We start from the raw sequence: 20,652 nt of genomic DNA, 5'->3' as shown, positions 1-20,652 counted from the left end.
ATGCTACTGGCACCTAGAGGGTAGAGGCCAGGGTTGCTGTTAAACATTCCACAATGTCCATGACATTTCCACAACAAAGAACAAAGGAATGTCAATACTTGCCAAGGTTGAGAAACCCCGTTCTACTGCCTCAGACTATGCTGACTGACCACAGACACAAAGATTTATAAACAGTCACAGCAGTTTTCATAAGGACTTTTGGAGCAACATAAGGGCACTAAGGGCAGCTGCTTTTTAGATGTTGCTAAGGCAGGACTATGGTGGAAGGTGGGAAAATATTAAGAAGCATGGAGTATCTAGTCATTTTAAGTTAGAGAATTTCTTTGTTACTTTTTAGGCACATGAGGTATTGTATAGTATCATGGTTAAGAAAACTGGCACTGGAATTATTCAGCCTGGGTCTTATCTCTGATCCAACTAGTGGATGTTGGGTAGAGATGTAATTGCTTCATTTTTCCAAGTCTCATTTTCCTTGTCAATAAAATGGAAATGATAATGTGACAAAATTCCTAAGGTTGTGAGGATAAAATGGGTTAGTGCATTGAAAGTATTTAACACAGTGCTTTCTCTATGCTAAGTTCTTGATGAAAATCATGAGGATAATCATGTCACCAATATTACTGCGAACCATATTTATACATAAGTATTTTACTTGTATAAATTTCTTTCTTCCACACAACAAATAAGGGAATTACTAATATTGTTCCCGTTTCTAAGATCAGAGGCAAATGAAATTGACTTAATTTTCTAAGGTGACAGAGCTTTTAAAAGGCAAAGTTAAGATTCAGATCCAGAGAATTTGGCTTCAGAGCTCATGTTCGTAATGACTAGGCTATGCTGCCTATCTAGTATATTAATTAATGCATTTAGTCATCATTGGTATTATTTTATTAGGCTGCTTTACAGGTTGGTTTTAAAATCTTCAGTAATATGAAAAGTTTTATATGTTTTCAATGGTGTTTCCATGTTGGTCAATATCAACAAAGATCTGGAAAGTAGGAGTACCTTTAAAAAACTACATATAATTTGCTATAAATATTTTCAAATTTGTTTTAAAATTTACTTTATTACGTGGTTTATCAGATCCATTTAGAGTTTTTTCAGAAAACCTGTTTGGAGATTTAGAAATGGATTTATTTTTATTAAAGACTGCATATTTTTTAAGTGAGTTAAGTGTCTTTAGATGTTTTCAGGTAATGGCATTGTGAATATAGTCTGTGTTTTTGAGCAGAGTTTTATTGGAATAAAGGTAGAATTATTTATTAATATATTGAGCACCTACACCATGTATCAGGGAAGCATTGCACGTTAGCCAAGTGGACACACAATGGGGTAAGTTCAGTGTTAGATATCTTCACAAAGAACAGAAAGGGGGGTTGGGTGGCCAAGCTGGAAAAAAATTTCCTAGGAGAGATGACCTCCAAATAAAGTCTTGAGGAATATATAAGAATTTGTCTTTAATAAACTTTGAATTTATTCTAGTCTACGTTCTTCCTTCTAGACCTTTGTTTGCCAAGAATTTCTCCTTGGCAAGTTTTCTTCTTTCTTCTTTTCCTGAAGTAATTCTATGGCATTGTGGTCATCCATGAGCATCAGAGTAGTAGATCAAACACATTTGAGTTTACACTGGGGAGAGGTAGGGAATAAAGATGCTAGGTAAATATACACAAGTAATAAAGTATTTTCAACAATTGGTATGTTATGAAACCTGAAATAAAATTAAATTGCTATCAATGGAACATTTAAATGCACAGGAAGAGTTAACATCTAATAACTATATTATGTGTAGCGAACTTGTTTATACCTGAAGAAAAGTAATAATACAGGCTTGATTCCTACATTCTAAAAGTTTAAGTATTGAAGCAGAAATAGGATATATACCTATACAACATTTACATAAAATTCCAGGTATTTTATGATCTTTCTCAGCACCTAGCACAGTGCTGGGCATGTGGGAGATTCTCAAACATTATGGAGTAAATGAATGTATTCATGGGTGGTACAGGCTGCAAATGCTCTAAGGATTCAGAGAGATGACATTGTGGGCTGGAATAATAAGGGAAGATCTTAAACTGTATTTTGAGAAGGACTTGAGTTTGAATAGGTGAAGGATGGGTTTAAAATGAACTTGGCATAATGAAGAGATAATGAACAGATTGGCTTTAAACAAGGGTAAGATAAAATCAGAAACTTTGGGTAGTGTCAGATTGTTGGCAAACTCTTTTGTTAGACACAAGTTTAAAGAAAGGGACTGTGTATCTTTCATATTCCTTGCACAAGGTCTGGCACATAGGATAGACTCAAATAAATATTTGTTGACTACCTGACAGACACAGACAGACAGGCTGACTGATTGATTAGTGGAAAGCTTCAAAAGCTACCTCCAATATCTTTGTCTTCAGAAAATGACAAAATTGATGTTTAGGAACATTCAGTTGTAATTGGAGTACATTAGTAGAATGTCAGATGCAATGGAGGAAGATCAAATATGATAGGAGACTGAGAAAGAAATGAGCCACCTGGGAATGAAAAGGAATGATGCTTTTAATAGTACTATGAAGAACAAATAGCTGAGAATTGGGTTTCCCTTCACTAACTCTGTCTAGGGGCAGGTTCCCTAGAAGCAGAGCCTGGGGTGGGGAGTTTTGTGCAAAAGACTTAGTGCGGGAATACTCTTAGGTGAAACCTAGAAGCGAGTGAGGAAGCAGCATACAGTAGAGGAAGAAGCTTGGCCAAGCCCTGTTTTGAGCTGAGGTCTAGCCCTAGTCTGGAATGGGAAACACACTACAGAGTGGGGAACACACCACCAGGAGTTGCCCCTCCTTGAGGCAAGGAAACTGGCTGTTGTGTCCCCCAGTCAGTCAGTCATTGGCTGTGGGCTGCACCTCTAGAGAGGAGGGAAGAGGTCATCACTCACAGGCAGTTCCTGGCTAGGTGGCTGGTTCCTTTCAACCAAGGGTAATTCTCAGGAAAAGGGTGCAGCTGTGAGGTGTTAGAGGCTGGGACTCATCGCAGCAGAATTTAGCACAATGTAAAAGGAATATGAGGGGTGAGGGGTACCACCACAGTCTATACTTTGCCATAGTTTCTTCTTCATACAGTGCCCTACTGAGAACCATTGGATAGCTTCCCGTCACTTCCAGAATAAAATCCAAACCTTGTGTCCTGGCCTCCACAATCTGGCCACTTTCTACATACAAATTTACTTTATCTACCTACAAACTTTATTTTTCTTTTGCAAACCCAACAAACTCATTCTCACCTCAGAGACTTTGTGCTTGATTTTCACTCTGCCTGGAATGACCTTCCCCCATATTTTCATGACCAACTTCTCATCATAGAGGCCTTCCTACCCAGATGTCACCTCTTTAGAGAGGCTAAGTGGACACACAATGGGGTCTGTAATCTGCACATGCTATTCTGTCCTGTTCACAGTTGCCACCCTGGTACATTGATGAGTGGGCACCAAACAAATATCATTGAATTAATAAGCAATTGGCTGAAGAGATGTGAATACTAGGTAAAGATTCAAGATCTCTCTGAGATAGTGAATAGAAATAGGGAATGTGAAGTGTGCATACATTTATGTGGAAAGATGTGAAATTTTGCTTTAGATATATTGAATTTGAGATAATGGCGGAAAATATATGGTAGAGACAGAATAGTATAGTGACTAGGGGCACAGTGTCTAGAATAAAATTCACAGTCCAGTGCAATCATGTACCAGCTGCAAGATCCCTGGGAAAATTATTGAACTTCTCTGTGCCTCAATTTTCTCACCTATAAATGAGAATAATGATATTATCTACCCCATAAAATTGCTGCGAGGACTATGTGAGTCAATGCCTATAAAGTGTATAAAAGGGCATCTTGCTAATAGTAAAAATTATTTTAATGGAATTTAAGAAGTTTTACATATAAAAGAGATAGTCAGAGCTAGGGCTGGGATCAGGGTGAGAGAGAAGCAGCTACAGGACAGAATTTAAGGAGGTGCTCACTCTAAGGGCTGTGTCTTTGCACCACCCTGAGTATGCACTCTTAAATGTTGCGTTTTTGGCCCTTCACTTGCCTAACTATAATCCTGCCTCTATTCTAAGTAATCAAAGGGGGGAACCCTTTATTGGCAAGATTCTGTAAATCTGGGCACCTGTATCACCTCCTCCCTCTGGCCTTGGTTTCTTGCTGTTGCTAACCTCGGGGTTGCCTCACTGTCCATTGGTTGCTTCTTGGTCTTTTCCATCACATACACAATCACTTCTTTGCAGTTAGTCCCCTTGGCTCAAATGCTCCGGGTAGATTCTGTTTCCCTGGTTGGATCCTGACTGATGTAATGCGTAATATACTGCAATGCTCCATACTAAGCATAGGATTTCAGGGACATAGGGGAAGAAGCAAGCACTTACGAAGTAACTTCAATGTGTTAGGTACTTTAACCTATAAAATATTTAAGCTTCATCAGGTGGTGGAATGGTACTCACTAGATACTCTGTAGATGAGAAATCAGAGATGCAGGATGGGATAACTCATCTAGGGTCACTAAGTAAGAGAGCTAAGATTCAAACCTAATGTTAAGGCTTATAACCTTTCCACCATTCAAAGCATTTGGGAGGCATTCAGGTTATGGGCAAACCCCTATTAAACTACAAGAATTTATTAACTTGTATTCCCCAGTGAGAGATTTTTAAGTTTTATTTTCAGAGATAGTATCAGTTTTCTGTAAAAATATGTTTTCTTGCAGGCTTAAGCATATCTATAATTTAGTTCAATTTATTCTGCAAGTTTGCTCATATTTCTGCCTATAGGATATGTCTGTATGCCTGTATGTGTGTGTGAGTATGTGTATGAGAGAAAGAAAAACATATTGAGAGAGAAATCAAGAAGGAGGTAGAGAGAGAAAGTGTTTTTGTTTTTTAAATATCTAATGTAGCCATTCTGGGACTTGGAAGATTATTTATAATGACTTGCTCATATTTCATATCAATACTAGTAGATTTTCTGTAAAATACTGCTTCTAGGTCGAAGAGGCCATGCTGTTTGCAAGGTGAATGACAATAGAGAAGTGGTAATTGGGAATGTGGGCGAACAAATGCAGCTATATTCAGTTACATGCAAATATATTTGGTTTCATTAGGACATATAAAGATCAGATAAAAGAGGGATCATTGCACCTTTGTATTTATGTGAAAATAAAACATTATCTAAAATAAATTGCACAAATAAAATACTCAGGTGAAAATTATTTATTTATGAAATGAAGCCTCTTGAAAAGGAAGGAATGCTGACAACAATTTAGTATGCAATACTACTGTTCTCACTCTTATATTTTCAAAGCCATACATAGTAATTTAGTTGCACTCCCATTAATATTAGTGGGAGTTTTGAAACTTAAATTTCTGCATACATCTTTGAAAATGTATAAGTCAAAGTAAACTGTTAATGCAAAACTGGTTTTCATTTTTAGTGAAATAGTTTGAATCCCCCTCCAAAAATGTCCTAAAAGGCACCTTCATTCTAGTCACAAGGGAAGAATTACATATAAAGTTACTGTTTGGAGGTCATCATCTTTAAAGCAACATGGATAATAAATCATATTAAAGAGAAAAACTGTGTTTTCCCAACCCTAAAGAATACAAAAGTTCAGGACCCGTGTTGTTGAATTGTAAGCGAAGGACCTTGGACCCTTTCAGCCCAGTGCATCTGATCAGTGATAGAGGCATGCTAAGGTGCATTTTAATTAGGACTAAATTGTGGTATTACTCTTTCATACCCTGAACATCTGTTCCCTTCAGAAATGATGATTTATGCAGGCTATCAGAGCAGACAGCTTGCTACAGCTTATGTCACGGTTAGTGGGAAGCTGGTGGTAGCATTTCAAAAAACCAGCATCTAAATGGAGACTGGCCAGTGTATATGATATAGGTAATAGGGGGAGGGGAATCATGATGTGTCCATTTTTAATTTTGAAGCCAAATATTGATTTTAAAAAATTTCTCTTCTAGACCATCTGTTGTTAATGAAGAAAGTAACTTGGACAATGAATGGGCTGATGCTTCCTACTAAAGTGAAGAGACGGAAAACCAAGCCTGTTCTTTCTACTAGAATGAAGAAACTTACTGGGAAGACCTCAGTCCGAATTCTGTTCTTTAAGAATGGCATGGGGCAAGATGGACATGAGGTTATAGTGGGAAAGGAAACAATGAAAAAGGTAATTTTGTGTCAAGTATAAATTAAATTTTAAAGTTTTTATGGGGTTTGAAATGTGTTTTTTCCTTGTAAATATCAGTGTCAACTAAAAATGAAATATTAAGAAGGCATTGTATATCATGCAAACATTCAGCTGTTTAACAAGAAGTATGCTTATTGTGTTAACAATATAAATTACTTTGGTAAAGAAACAATATTTCAGGAAATTGGCTAGCATAGTTGGTAATTTACCTAGTAAAAGTTATGTTTACATTTGGTGAAACATTCTAGTTAAGTACAATATTTCATAGAATATTTAGATTGAAGCCAATCTAACCTAGCTTCAAAACTCAAATCTGCGCCTTTTCATTTAATATAGAATTAAGACCTAGAAACACTCCTGGTCCTCGAGAGAATAAAGTACAAAATAACTAAGATTCAGTTAAAGTGTCCATATACATTTTTAAAAGCAAATCTGATGGGCCTAAGTCAAATCCTGTTACAATCAAGCAAACTTTAAAAAACAAATTTTAAAGTATTACTTATTACATAAATGCATGTTTTTCAGAAAGTGCTCATACCTTCCAGATCATCTTTTATATTTAAAAAAAAAAATGGAGGAACTAAGGGAAATTTGAAAAAAAACCCAAACATGTTTTTTGCAGATATTTTCAACTAACCGTAAAGCAGCTTAATAATAACAATAATAATATTATTAAATATATATTAGATATTAAAATATAATAAAACTGCCTAGGTTTTAATCTTCTCTTCATTATTCACTATCTATGAGACCTTGGACAACTAACCTTCCCTGAGCTTCAATTTCTTCATCTAAAAAATGGGATAATAATAATGAATACTTCATAGACTTGATATGAGGATTCAATGTGATATTATTTATGGACTACAATGCCTGGCACCCAGACAGTTCCCAATAAATATTTGTCATTTTTATATTTACGACTAATAAATACACATCTAATAGAAATTATTTTTCTTACTAATGGGAAAAAATTATTATGAAATCAAGATAGGTGTAAATCCTTATGTTATTCCAAATTATTTTTAAAATAATTATTGCTTGAAACAGGTGAGTAGTGTCTTTTTCACTCACCTACTTATTTTTATGATTGTGTTATAACCACAATTGGGTAAGAACATTTTACTGAGAAGCTGGGAAACCAGGTTTTATTTCTTTCTTATCCACAGATTTGGATTATGAGTAAAACAAGGGATATTACACACCAGAACAAATTGCAAAGGCAGATTGTAACATCTTCCCTGGAGATTTTAAAAAATAAAGAAGATAGACATATCTCTTGGATTGTTAAAATGCAGTCATTCTTGGAGATAAAAGCTCGTATAGATAACCTCTTGACTTCAGTTCAATCTCTGTAATTCTATGCCTTCATGGTAAAGTTGGGGTAATGGTCACAGATTACATGTTCTTAGATGAAAGGTTGAGTGTAAATAAAAATGTCACTGCTATTTTGCTCTTTGGCTATAGAGAGCAATTTAGTTAAAACTAGATGATAAGGAAATTCTTCAGCTTCTTCTTTTCCTTTTTACAATTTGTAGAGTTTAAAAAGTTGTTTCAATTTATAAAATGCAGGGAATGATTCAATAATAACTGTATCCTATATAATAAAAGGCAAATATGCAAATTGTCCCCATGGGTGGGAGTTCGACCAACTGGGAGTTAGACATGCGCTGACCACCAGGGGGTGGCGCAGAACATGGCAGGCATCAGCAATGTGGCACTGGCAATGGGTGGCAGTGGAGGCACTACTGGCCCTGATGGGCCCCAATGAGACCGGGACCGCGGAGGGATGGTGGAGCAGGTGAGCTGGTGGTGCCAGGCCAAGGAGGGTGTGAGTGGGGGCCCCTGATTGCCCCGCTGGTCGCCCCAAGGCCCAATCCCCACAGGCCACCTCGAGGGACCCCATCCATGCACGAATTCGTGTACTGGGCCTCTAGTTTGTAAATATTTTTATAATTATCACTTTTAAAAATGAAGTAAAGGAGATAAGGTAACAGAATGTTGGTCTTGAATGTCAATAGAACCTTTTGGAGGGGAAAAATAAGGGTAGCTAATTATTTGATAAATAAAAATTTAAATTTTTAAAGCTTTGTTGATAATCACAGGATAATGCCCTATTTATAGGTTTAATACCAAATCAATAATAGGAACAAGGTGGCATACTCATAGGAGAATCACAAATTATTTTCTCTTTTATGACAACACACTAGTGGCCCGGTGCATGAAATTCGTGCATGGGGGGGGGGTTCCCTCAGCCCAGCCTGCACCCTCTCCTGTGGGATCAGGTCTAAACCAGCAGCCAGACATTCCTCTCGCAATCTGGGACTGCTGGCTCCTAACCGCTCACCTGCCTGCCTGCCTGATCCCCCCTAACTGCCTCTACCTGCCTGCCTGATTGCCCCTAATCTCTCTGCCTGCCTGCCTGATCGCCCCCAACTGCCTCTGCCTATCTGATAACCCCTAACTGCCCTCCCCTGCTGGCCTGATCTCTCCCCCAACTGCCCTCCCCTGCCGTCTTGGTTGCCCCCAATTGCCCTACCCTGCTGGTCTGGTTGCCCCCAACTTCCCTCCCCTGCTGGCCTGATCTTCCCTAACTGCCTCTTCCTTGGCCTCCACCACCATCGCTTTGTCTGGAAGGAAGTCGGACGTCCGGAAGATGGCCGGTCAACCCAGTCTAATTAGCATATTACCCTTTTATTAGTATAGATAGATTATATCTATATTACTAGGATAGGATTGCTTAAATGGGGCAGGGGAGCCTTTTTCAGCAGAAGGAGATGCTCTTGGCAGGCAAAAATACATAATCCCTATATCTGGACTGATAGCCAGCCATATGCACTATACTGCCAAACCAGTCATTAAAAAATTGAACCACTTTCTTACACCTTACATCAAACAGCTGTTGCCCTTAAAACCCCTCCTCAGCCCCCACCTTAGGTTCTGCCTTCACAGTTCATCCATATTTGGTTCTGATTGGTCGGTTTCTATGCCAGTCAACATCAAAAGCTTTGCCTCCTAGGCAGCCATTGGCTTCTTGTAGTTCACCCAGTTTTGGTTTCAATTGGTCAGTTTCTATGCCAGTAAGCATCTCCGGGCCTATCTTCAGGCCTAATCAGAGAGGCGGAGCTGATCAGAAGCCTGGGGCGGCTGGTGATCAGCCCCTCCTCTCTCTCCTTCCAAGAAGTCAGCAGTTCAGCCCCCTTGCCTGTCCCCTCCTACCCAAGCCTGCTGCGCACACAGCCTGGTGTTCGGTCGAGCCTTCGGTTGCTTTGGACGTTACAGACTCTGGCTATTTATATATATATATATATATATATATATATATTAAAGCAGTTTTTTTTAAGATAATTCTAATATCCTCTTCCTACGTCAATGGATTGTTTTGTCCAGTCTCAATGGGCTTGTACACCCTACTTTGTAAAACATAATTTCAATCTACTTGAGAAGAGAATACTCCCTTTTTTGTCACCCAAAGGCAACATATACTTTTTGCAGGCAAAGGTCTTCAGTGTTTCCGAAAATATGGTCCACAGAACACCTGCACCAGAATAATCTGGACTCTGTGCTAAATATTCAGGCTGCCGGGCCCCACAACAAGCCTATTGAATTAAGAATCTCTGAATGTGGGGCCTGAGAATTTGAACTTCAACAAATGTCTCCAGATGATTTCTAGCCCAACTAAAGTTTGAGGACTCTTCTGGTGTTCTAAAAACTTCAAACTTAATAATTCATGTTTTTAAGACCATGGTTTAAGAGAAAAAATAAATTGTATGACAGAGTAAACAGGTTACAGGAAATAAGATCACTGACTGCTAGATTAGAACTAGTGCATGGATTTGAGAAATCAGGAAGAGGAAAATGTCTACAAGTTAGCAGGAAGGGAGTAGTCTAGGTGTAACAAGTCTGACTTAGAAGAAAAAATCCCTTTAATATTTGTATATAAGCATATTTCATTATAATGACATTTTTTTGGTTATTATTGAAAAACCACATAGTATTGAGGGAATTACTCATGTATGGCTTTCAAGGTATAAATAAATAATAGACTTTTTCAGATGCCTTTAAACCAGAGGAAAATCTAGACAATAAATTTATAAGCACATAAAGAGATGCTCAGCATTATTACTCATCAAAGAATGAAAATTAAATCCACACTAAATTGCCACTACATATATATTAAAATGACTAAAATTAAAAAAGACCGGCAATACTAAATATTGTAAATCTGGATATTGTAAATATAGTAAATAGTGAAAACCTGGAGCTACTAGAAGTCTCACATATAGCTGATAAGAATGCAAAATGATACAGACACCTTACAAACCAGCGTGACAGTTTCTTATAAAGAAACATAAACTTATCACACATTCTAGCAACTCTTTGCTAGGTACAGTATGTCTTCACTTAATGTCATTGATAGCTCCTGTGACTTTAGCAAACCGACATATACTGAAACTAATTTTACCACAGGCTAATTGATAGAAACTATAATTAAGTGCTTAGGGCATCTCATCAATGTTATAATGTTGAACAAAATTATGTTATTCTAGGACCTGTTGTAATTACCCAAGAGAAATAATACACGCCAATGCCCAACTCCTATTCAGAGTGAATATTTAGAGTTGCTTTATTCATAATAGTCCCAAACTAGAAACAACCCAAAAATGTCCATCAATAAAGTGAATGGATAAACAAATTCGTACAAAAGAATACTCTGCAGCAATAAAAAGGAACAAATATTGTATAATTGAAAGAAGCCAGATGTAGGATATTACATGCTATATAATTCCATTTATATGAAACTATAGGACAGACAAACAGTGGTTGCCTGGGGGCAGGGGTACTGAACTGTGATGGGAAAGAGTATGAGGAATATTGGAGAGTAATGAAAATATTCTGTGTCTTGATTGTAGAGGTAGTTACACAGATAGATTTTCCTACCTGCATTGAATGGTGTACTTAAAATAGATACAGTTTATTTCATGTAAATTATACATCAAAATCATAGATTTAAAAAGTAAACAAAAATAACAAAATTAGAATTGGAAAAATGTAAAAGTAATCTGGGCTATTTAATTATTCTTAAGAGATCAGGTAAGTAAGTATAAAATATTCAAGAAGTGTGTATTAATAGATTATCTAGGAAATATCCTCTAGTTATCTACTTCTCATTCACATTTTAATAATAAAATGCCAGAACACCTACATTTCAAATTCACAAGAAATAATTGCTTTTACAAATCATAGTCATGTTCATTGCTAGTAAGAGCAAGTAACTAGATTTGGTGTACATTCTATCATCTAGTTTTGTGAGATTAAGATAAATAACAGGCCAGTAAATATATCTTCAGGATTTATCCAGAAAAGTACCTTTAAGCTACTTAATAAGGTAAATATAAATTCAGCCCAATCTCCTGGCATTTTCAGGTTAAAATGACGATCATATTTTCTATAGTTAGTCATTTTAAAATGTTAGTCTTAGCAGAAAGTTATGCCAAGTACATTTTATTACATTCTAATTCTTTGAAAATTCATAATGTATTTGACAGTCTTTGTTAGCAAAAAAAAAATTGTAAAAACAGATTTCCTTTCTCAAAATATAGTTGATAAATTATAGTGAGCTTTTACTGGAGAACTATAATTAATTGCCAATGGTGAAATATTTTTAGTAATCCAATGAGTTAATTTCATAATTATCTATTCACTTTCAGTTTTCAGCTTGCTAAAGTTCTAAAATTCTTCTGTAGGTTCCTAATTCAGTGGTTTGCTTCTTGGGTTTATATAGTGAATACTGTTATATTTTCTGTACATTAAGTTGAATGTACAAAGCTGAAGCCTTATTGGACAGGTTAGAGATTTTTGCTTCACCGCTCCTCTCCGCCTCTCCCTAACTCCCCTCTCCTCCACCAAAGAACAGTGAGAGATGTGTTTTTAGTTAGGAATGGAAGGAGAGGATAACTCCCAGAACTATAATCAAGTAGATTAAACTAAAGTGAGTTTGTGGAAAATCTCTTCCCAGGGGCTTGTCAAGAAGAGCCTGGCTTTACAGCATGATGATTTTAACTTTCAGTATCTGCAGGGCTCTCTACAATGTAGACTGTAAGAAATTAACAGAATGTGAATTTGTAAAAGTAATATTTTAACAAGTTTAACAGTTACAGATTAGTGGAAATGCTATTTTATTTTATTTTTTAGTATATTTTTATTGATTTCAGAGAGGAAAGGAGAGGGAGAGATAAAAACATCAACGGTGAGAGAGAATCATTGTTCAGCTGCCTTGTGCATGCCCCCAGGAATGGAGCCCATAACCCAGGCATATACCCTTGACAAGAATCACACCTGTGACCCTTCAGTCCACAGGTCGAGGCTCTATCCACTGAGCCAAGCCGGTGAGGGCTGGAAATGCTATTTTAATTAACCTTAATATTACAGCAAGATGGCATTATTAACTCTTTTTCAATTGTTAAATATAAGAACAACCTTGCAAGTAGAGGTTTCATTCCAGGGCGTTTGACAGGAATTTATATTGATATTAATTCATACCACTAATAATTTACTGTGAGAAAACGACTATTGAAGTTTGACATTGTTTAAATTCTGCAAGGATCTTACTTTCTGAAAGTGGGAGAGAATGACCTGGTGGCTGGTGCATTATTAATTTCTACTATCTGATTTCTAATGCCAATTTTCAAACTCATGTAACTCTTAAAACTTGGCTTGCACAAATATGTTTTAAAAATATATATTTTATTGATTTTTTACACAGAGGAAGGGAGAAGGATAGAGAGTTAGAAACATCAATCAGCTGCCTCCTGCACACCCCCTACTGGGGATGTGCCTGCAACCAAGGTACATGCCCTTGACTGGAATCGAACCTGGGACCTCTCAGTCCGCAGGCCAACACTCTCCACTGAGGCTAACCAGTTAGGGCTTGCACAAACATTTTTACTGGCATTTTTAAGCACAGTGAAAAGAGGAGTCTTTGGGTTAGAAAGCCATGTGATTTTACTTACTGATTTTTAAAAATAATTTTTAAATCATTGTGATTTTAAATAAAGCAAATTGGACAATCTTTAAATAGCTCATATTTTACTTAGTTTAACTGGTAAATGATAACTTTGGAGAATATTTAGATATCTGAACCTTCACTAGTAACAAGGCAATGTGATTTGTACAAAAGGGTTTTGTTGCACTTTTAAATAATAGATTTATAAAATTAAGAGATTGCGAACTAAACACAAATATTGGAAAGGTCAGGAATGTGGGGAACCTAAGGAAGAGGCTGCATCTGTTTAGGGCCTATGGGACTAATTGTAGATCCAGGTGGAGCACTGATTTGTGAATATTTCCTTCGTAAATTAAAGGGTGCGAGATAATTCCTGTAAATTTGAAAGAACAAACAAACAAATAGTAGCAATACATAGTTTCTGAAGAATTGCCCCAAACTCTGGATTGCAGATATTGTGCAAGAAACACACAATCCGTTGAATGCCCATGGGAGTATGTGGCATGTGGGAACACTATTGGTCACGTGCAGGGTTAGAGAACATCTGATATAATTCAGTAAAGGCCAATTTGTCAAATTAAATTTGTCAGTTAAGTATTTGCCACTTGAATGCAACATAGCACTTAAGGCAGCCACTGGATAAACCAGATCAGTCACAATCTTCAAAAGTTGTTCCCCAAACTAAAAAGAAAGTACAAATTTGCCTCAATATACACATTCAACTGTTTAAATATGCCCATTTTCCACAAGGAAAATGAGTTTGTTTGGGCTAGGACTAGGATTACGGGCTTCAATTTTAAAGTTGCAATTAAAGTGGGCAGAAATGGAGGGGAGTGGTATCAGCAATGGGAAGATGTTCTTTTTGCCATACAACCATACAATGAACATTGTCCTTCAGTAGTTCTTGGTTATGCAAAGCCAGTAGTATAATATAGGAATAAGCATGTCAAACTCGCAGCCTGCGGGCTGCATGTGGCCCACAATGAATATTTTTGTGGCCCAGCCAATAAAACGGTATGTAAGAAACATTTTAATAAAAATTTCGTAACTTAATTTTTACAATATCCTGTTATACGTAATTATCAATAACAAACTACAACGTCCGCTAATGACTGATTACTATCATCGTGTTGCATTCATTTCCCCTACGCGCCTTACGCGCAGGCGCACCATTTCTCTCCACTAATACTAGCAGCGAATATTTTAGCAGCCGATTGCCACGTCATCAGTCTTGGACTGACTTGGTTGGTGTGCGCAACAGGAAATATTTCGCTTTCGGAGAACAAGAAAAATAGGTTTATTTGCGTTATGCTTATTAATTTGTGCAGTTATTCAGTGTCTGGTAAGTTAATGTTCAAGAAAAAACGTTGATTTTTATTAAAATGTTCTATTATTTTATGTTAACGATGACTCATTTATTTCAGCCCTTTGTATTCAGCATGCCTCCATCGAAATAAACCTACGTTTCTATGAAAGTTGAAGCTTTTGTTTTTTTGCGGCCCACATAAACTTCAACCTTGTTTATTTGGCCCGCGTTAGCCTTTGCGTTTGACATGCTTGTTATAGGAATGAATAGTGAAAATGGAAGACAAGGTACTTTCAATTCGGATTTGGAATATATTATGTGCTTTTAAATGAATAGGGCGAGTTTTATGTTTCGGGAGTCACTCTCAAAATCCTAATGAAACCTGCCCCAGGTTACCGGATACTTGCTTTCCACCCTCTCTGTTACTTTAATTTTTCTCACTTATGAGTAAAACTTTCTAACTTTTGCTTGTTTAACTTTTGCTTCCCTGTTATTGGAAAGATGATTGTCTCACCTTTACAAGGGCCACATGGAGACATTAAAATATTAAGGGAAAAGCTTGAGCAAATTAGAGACTATGAAAAGTGAGGTCCTTGAGACCCAGGCTCATAGAAAAACCTTGAACTGTGGTTTATTAATTCCATTTTTTAGTACCCGAACAACACAAATTACAAGGCGAACTGTGATCAAACTATATTTGTAATTTATTTTAGGGCACTTGGAAAGATTTTACACTAAAGAGAGTACCTTAAAACCTAATTTAAAAAGTAATATTTTGTTCTTGTCAAATAAATGGAAAATATAGAAAATAGTAAGAATAATAGAAAATCCCCCAGACTTTTTTCATTTATTAAATAGTATGTAACAACTTTTTAATACTGGTTGCATCTCCTTTCTCTTTTTTTATATTAATATTTGTGTGTATTTTTAAAATACAGTTTTAATTCCCTTTTGATTTCATGTTGGAAACATTTTATAAATCATTAAATTTCATTTTATGATATAATTGTTAATCACCATGAGTATAGCAAGGACTCTAAATGTGTTTTTAATTTAGCCAGAGTTCACTGTGATAAATTATTTATAGTTTTCTTTTTCCTGTGTAGGTTTTAGATACTTGCACAATGAGGATGAACCTAAATTCACCAGCCAGACATCTTTTTGATTTGTATGGCAGAAAAATTAAAGATATTTCAAAAGGTAAGTGGCAAAGATTTTGTAAACTAGATGCTAATGTTCTGAAAGACATTTATATAATTTGTTTTTACTTTATACATTTAAAAGGAAAACAGATGTAATAAAACAGTTTAAGTATAACATGAATAATATATCTTTCTTGTACAAAGGGAAATCATGAAAGGGTATTAAGATTTTGGGAATCTTTTATTTTGGCATGTGTTAGTTCATTAGGGCTACTATAATAAAAATACCATAGACTGAGTAGCTTAGACAACAAACATTTATTTCTCACAGTTAAGGAGAACGGTACCAAGATCAAGGTCCCAGTAGATTCAGCGTCTGCTGAGGGGCCGTTTCCTCATTCCTCTCACTGTGTCTTTATGTGGTGGAGGGGGCAAGGGTGATTTCTGGGGTCTCTTGTATAAGGACACTGATTCCATCCAGGAAGGCTTCAGCCTCATGACCTATTCACTTCCAAATACCATCTCATTGGGGATTAAGTTTTAATATATGGGGTGTGGGACACAAACATTCACTCTATAGCACAGACTTATGTAACACAGGGAAACCTTTTTTCTTTTTTTTTAGGGGTGGGGGAGTATCATTATTAAAGTTGATTTCTTGGATTTTTGGGGGTTTTTTTTTGCATTTTTATCCCTTCCCTTCATCACGCTGGCTAAAATTTTCTTTGTGATCAACCATATTTTATAATTACTCTTAAACTTTCATTGATTAAATAAATAAATAAATAAATAATTTTGTTAAGACCCTATCTAGTTTGAATTATTACCAACTCATCCAAAATTTTAGATTTGAGTTCATTGCTAGAATTGAAACTCTAAGAACCCTGGTTAAGATGAAAGATTTATATTTAGAAAGTTGATTTTTTTTCCCCCTCTCCAAATGTGGTATAATAAAATTACTTACCCAAACAGAAAAATCTCTGACTCTGAGGCATGATACTTCATGGATGCCAGAGGCATTGGGATTCATGCCTCATGCTCCCATGTCCCAGAAGTGTGATATTATCACATTTTAATGCATGCCTTGCCTTGTGCTTTTGCATACTTATAAAAGCTTATGCCAGCTGAAATTAGCCTATGCAGCTACTAACATGTGGAAGCATAACAAATTCACTGGACTTAAAATACTTAAAGAAGCTAATCCTTTCGGAGGAACTTCCAGTCTGTAGCACCCTAGTCACTTAACATTAGATTTTTGCATTTCTTTCTTCTTTGTTTGTTAGTATGATTTTGTGCATCAAATGATTGAGTTCCCTAAACTTTTATGTTTGATGGTTTTCTGAACTTCAACTTGGGAAAGGTCAAGTGTTAGATGAAAGTTATCTCTTAATTTAAATAAACAAATGCTAATACTCTGATTTGATGTATAACCTTTTTTATTTTTATTTTTTGCCTGCTTTGTTTTGGATCAGAAAAAGTCATTTAATAATGTGTAATATTAAGATCATAGCAATTATTTTTTATTTATAAGCATAGATTAGAAGTGTAATTGTATCAAGGACTAAAAGTAACGAATATACATAAAAAATTTTCTATCTGTTGCTTCTTTTTTGGAATTAGATATACTTGCAAGTTTCCTCATATACTATGAGAAATGAGCACAGTCGATATGATATTAAACTACTTCATTCCATCAAGTCTAGTAAAACCTTTAACACTCCATGGGTTTTGAAAATTGCTTGTGCTTTTAGGTTTCTAAATAGAAGATTTTAACAAAGAAATTTATTTTGTTACATGTGGAAAAGTTCTTTGGCTGTGGCTTCTTTATAGATCTATTCTTTCTATAGTAGAAGACAGCTACCATTAGTAAAGATGCCATATTACTATATATGGTAAGCATGCTGGTACAGCATTTCTACTGAGACATAATATATGCATGAAGACTTCCACCAAAATAATAGGGTTATGGGAAAAATGGAGTTGAGGAAGACCTCAAAACTTGTGCATCTTTGCCCTAGCTGGTTTGGCTCAGTGGATAGAGCGTTGGCCTACGGACTGAAGGGTCCCTGGTTTGATTCCAGTCAAGGGCACATGCCCAGGTTTCAGGCTCGATCCCCAGTGGGGGGCATGCAGGAGGCAGCCAATCAATGGTTCTCTCTCATCATTGATGTTTCTATCTCTCCCTCTTCCTTCCTCTCTGAAATCAATAAAAAGTATATTAAAAAACAAAAAACAAAACAAAAAACCTGTGCATCTTTAAAACCAGAATACTAACTAAAAATAATAATTATTAACTTAGGAGATAATGTAAACAGCCTGGGTTTAAACAGAGTGCTGCTTCAGAGGATATTAAAGCTGCACAGGAGCAATACTCGAGTGTGAGACAAGGCAGATGGAAATCTACTTGGAGGTTTGAACCAGTGGGGCTTCCCTTAAGGAAGTCACAGAGGAAGCCAAACTCCCACAGAGTCATGCAGGGCCAGGAGCGCACCTTTCCAGGAAGGGAACCCCGGAGCTGCATTCAAACGAAGGTCTTTCTTTCTTTCCTGCTAAAGTATAAAATTCTACTCCTACTCTCCTGGCCTCCTTTGCCAAAGAAAAGCGCATATTCACCAACCAAATTTTCACTTAGTACTGACATCATTCCCCCATTTAGCAATCATATATGAGCTAACTGGTGTTATTGCAGCACAGTGACCACGGCAGAACACATGTAGCTAATGTCAGATTTAGATGGAGTTGTGTAATGACATTCTCCTTACCCCTTATATCACCCCAAGTTTTGTTCTCTTAACTTTGGCTTAATTATTAGGTAAGGTGAACTTTAAGAGGCTGCTATTCCAATAACCAAACCCTGCTCCTCTGTGGATCCTTCTAGATCATGGTGGGCAATATGAAATTTACCCTAGAATATACTGAGTTAGAATAGCACAGTAATTAAATTGGCTCCAAAGTCATGCTATTAAACACGGAACATTCATTTCTTATTCCGTTTCCCACCCCCAAATATGCCCAGCAACAATATCCAAAATAGCTATCTATTCTCTGACAACCTCTTCAGATCCTGCAGTGAGGTCAAATGACAGGGTTAATGTGTTTCCATCACAGCATTTCAATAATAGAGAGATACCCTGAATCTGAGTGTTAACTCTTGCCCATTATCAATTTTTTGTGTGAAGAAATTAAATTCCAAGAATAAAATTTTCCAAGAAATTAAAATATAAATTTTAAAATTCTACACAGAAGTGAGTGAAAAAATCAAACAATCTTACCTTTGTAGGTTAAAATCCAATAAAAGTTCAGACCCCGTAGGTTAAAATTCAAAGAAATGAAGTTCCTGTCTACTTTTTATTCTTCCCAGTGTCAGCCAGATGGTTTCTAGATGCCTGGTTGGAGCGGGAATTTCTCCAGTTGCTACCTTCTGGGCTCCTGCTGTGGGTGTCATCCCTTGGGACCTCAGAAGTTGAGTTGGGTCCACACCAGCTTTATCGTGCGCCCTACTTCCAACTGAACCGAAAGATAATCACAACATCAGAACCACACCCAGCACATTCAGAACAGCAATCCTCAGTTTCTAATGTGGCCATTCCTAGCAAAATGATGTTTCCAAAATCCTGTATTTGGCATGATCCAGACCCCTGGCACTATTGACAAAGACCAGAGTAGGGACTAAGGGAAGGAAAGCAAAGAAGAGAAAACATTCTTTATGTCAGTCTTTTCAAGAAGCTAGTTGATTTATGCTGTTGAGCAGGGCCTATGACCTGTGACTGGGAAGCAATCTCCCACCAAGGCATTAATTATAGTACTATGTATTGATAACGTCTTGAGGGGGGAACTGACCAGGGCACACTGTCTCCTCTCTCTAAGAGGCTGCCCAAAGTGTTGGTTAAGTGCTCTGACTTCGGAGCCAGAGTTCATATTCCAGTTGTGCCACTTATTGTCTGACCTTGGACAGATTAGTTTCTCTGAGAGTCAGTGTTCTCATCTGAAAATTAGAGATTATAGTACTTATCTTAATAGGTTGTTGTAAGGCCTAAATGAATTCTATGTGAAGTCATTACAACAAGTGCCAGGGACTTGGTAAGCATTATAACACCGTTATTATTGCTGCTAATGTTGTTATTATTCTTATTCTTAAGGAGGGCACTGAGAACGTTGCATCCTTGCGACTTTGGAAATTTACATTGGTGGCAGGCTGGGTCACAAAGGCTTGTTTGAGGTGCTGTTTTTTCCTTCTGTAAAGTGTCCTAAACATCTTCATGTCCTTTCCCCTCTGAGTTCCATGTTTCCAGACCCCGTCCTGAACTGGCGAGGGGCCCTGTCTTGTGTGGCACAGCATCGCCACGTCCTGGGGCACTCTTTTCAATCCTGGGTCACAGTGGCTGCTGTCACAGCCTGTGGTGAGAGAATTATTTAAGCCGAAGAAACATACTTCACGGACTCAGCTTTCCCTTCTTCTCCACCTCAGTTTCAATGGGAGAATAGCTTTCAGTGAATTTCTGAATTCACTGAAAGCTATTCATGTTGTTGAGGCGCCTTTTCATAGGTGCCCAGTGAAGACCAGTACTACTGCCATTTCCTCCTGAAGACATGGTTTTCCTGTTTTTGAATGCTCCTGGTCCTGAGTTAATGATTCTGTCTTTTTCTGCTACAGTCTGTAGGATTTGCCTCGACTGTACTCCTGCTCATTTAGGAAAGTTTCCTTCTCTGACAGGCTCAGGGCCGCATCGTTTGCTGCAGTGGAGTTCTTTTTCTTTTTCTTTTTTTCTTTTACTTTCCCTTTGCTTTCTGATCCACACTTTTGTTTTTCTAACATCTTCCTCTAGATATTTTTCTTGCCTGGTCTCTCATAGTGAGAGATATAAAGTCGATAAGTTCCAAGTTTGTCAATAGCATCCTTTGTTCAAACCAGTCTTATCCATTTTCACCTCCCCGAGTTAAATAATCATACCCAGGATGTATTTTCCCACCA

General features: G+C 37.0%; 1 protein-coding gene and 1 long non-coding RNA gene across 2 annotated transcripts in view; one reads left to right on the top strand and one right to left on the bottom strand.

The window, feature by feature from the left end:
* DCDC1 (doublecortin domain containing 1) overlaps positions 1-20,652 on the top strand; it is a 333,377-nt gene that overhangs the window by 52,244 nt on the left and 260,481 nt on the right. Inside the window, exons 6-7 of the mRNA XM_059711140.1 lie at positions 6,000-6,205; positions 15,645-15,738. Coding sequence (XP_059567123.1) covers positions 6,000-6,205; positions 15,645-15,738 — 300 coding nt within the window. The remainder of the gene's footprint in view (positions 1-5,999; positions 6,206-15,644; positions 15,739-20,652) is intronic.
* Positions 1,438-19,141, bottom strand: LOC132242237 (uncharacterized). Its single transcript, XR_009454553.1, has 2 exons — positions 18,953-19,141; positions 1,438-1,626 (listed from the first exon to the last, which is right to left on the bottom strand). It is a non-coding gene; the product is annotated as an uncharacterized LOC132242237 (long non-coding RNA).

This window comes from Myotis daubentonii, chromosome 9, assembly GCF_963259705.1.
Source record: "Myotis daubentonii chromosome 9, mMyoDau2.1, whole genome shotgun sequence".
Classification (NCBI taxonomy): domain Eukaryota; kingdom Metazoa; phylum Chordata; class Mammalia; order Chiroptera; family Vespertilionidae; genus Myotis; species Myotis daubentonii.
This window is presented reverse-complemented; position numbering and strand designations above follow the sequence as displayed.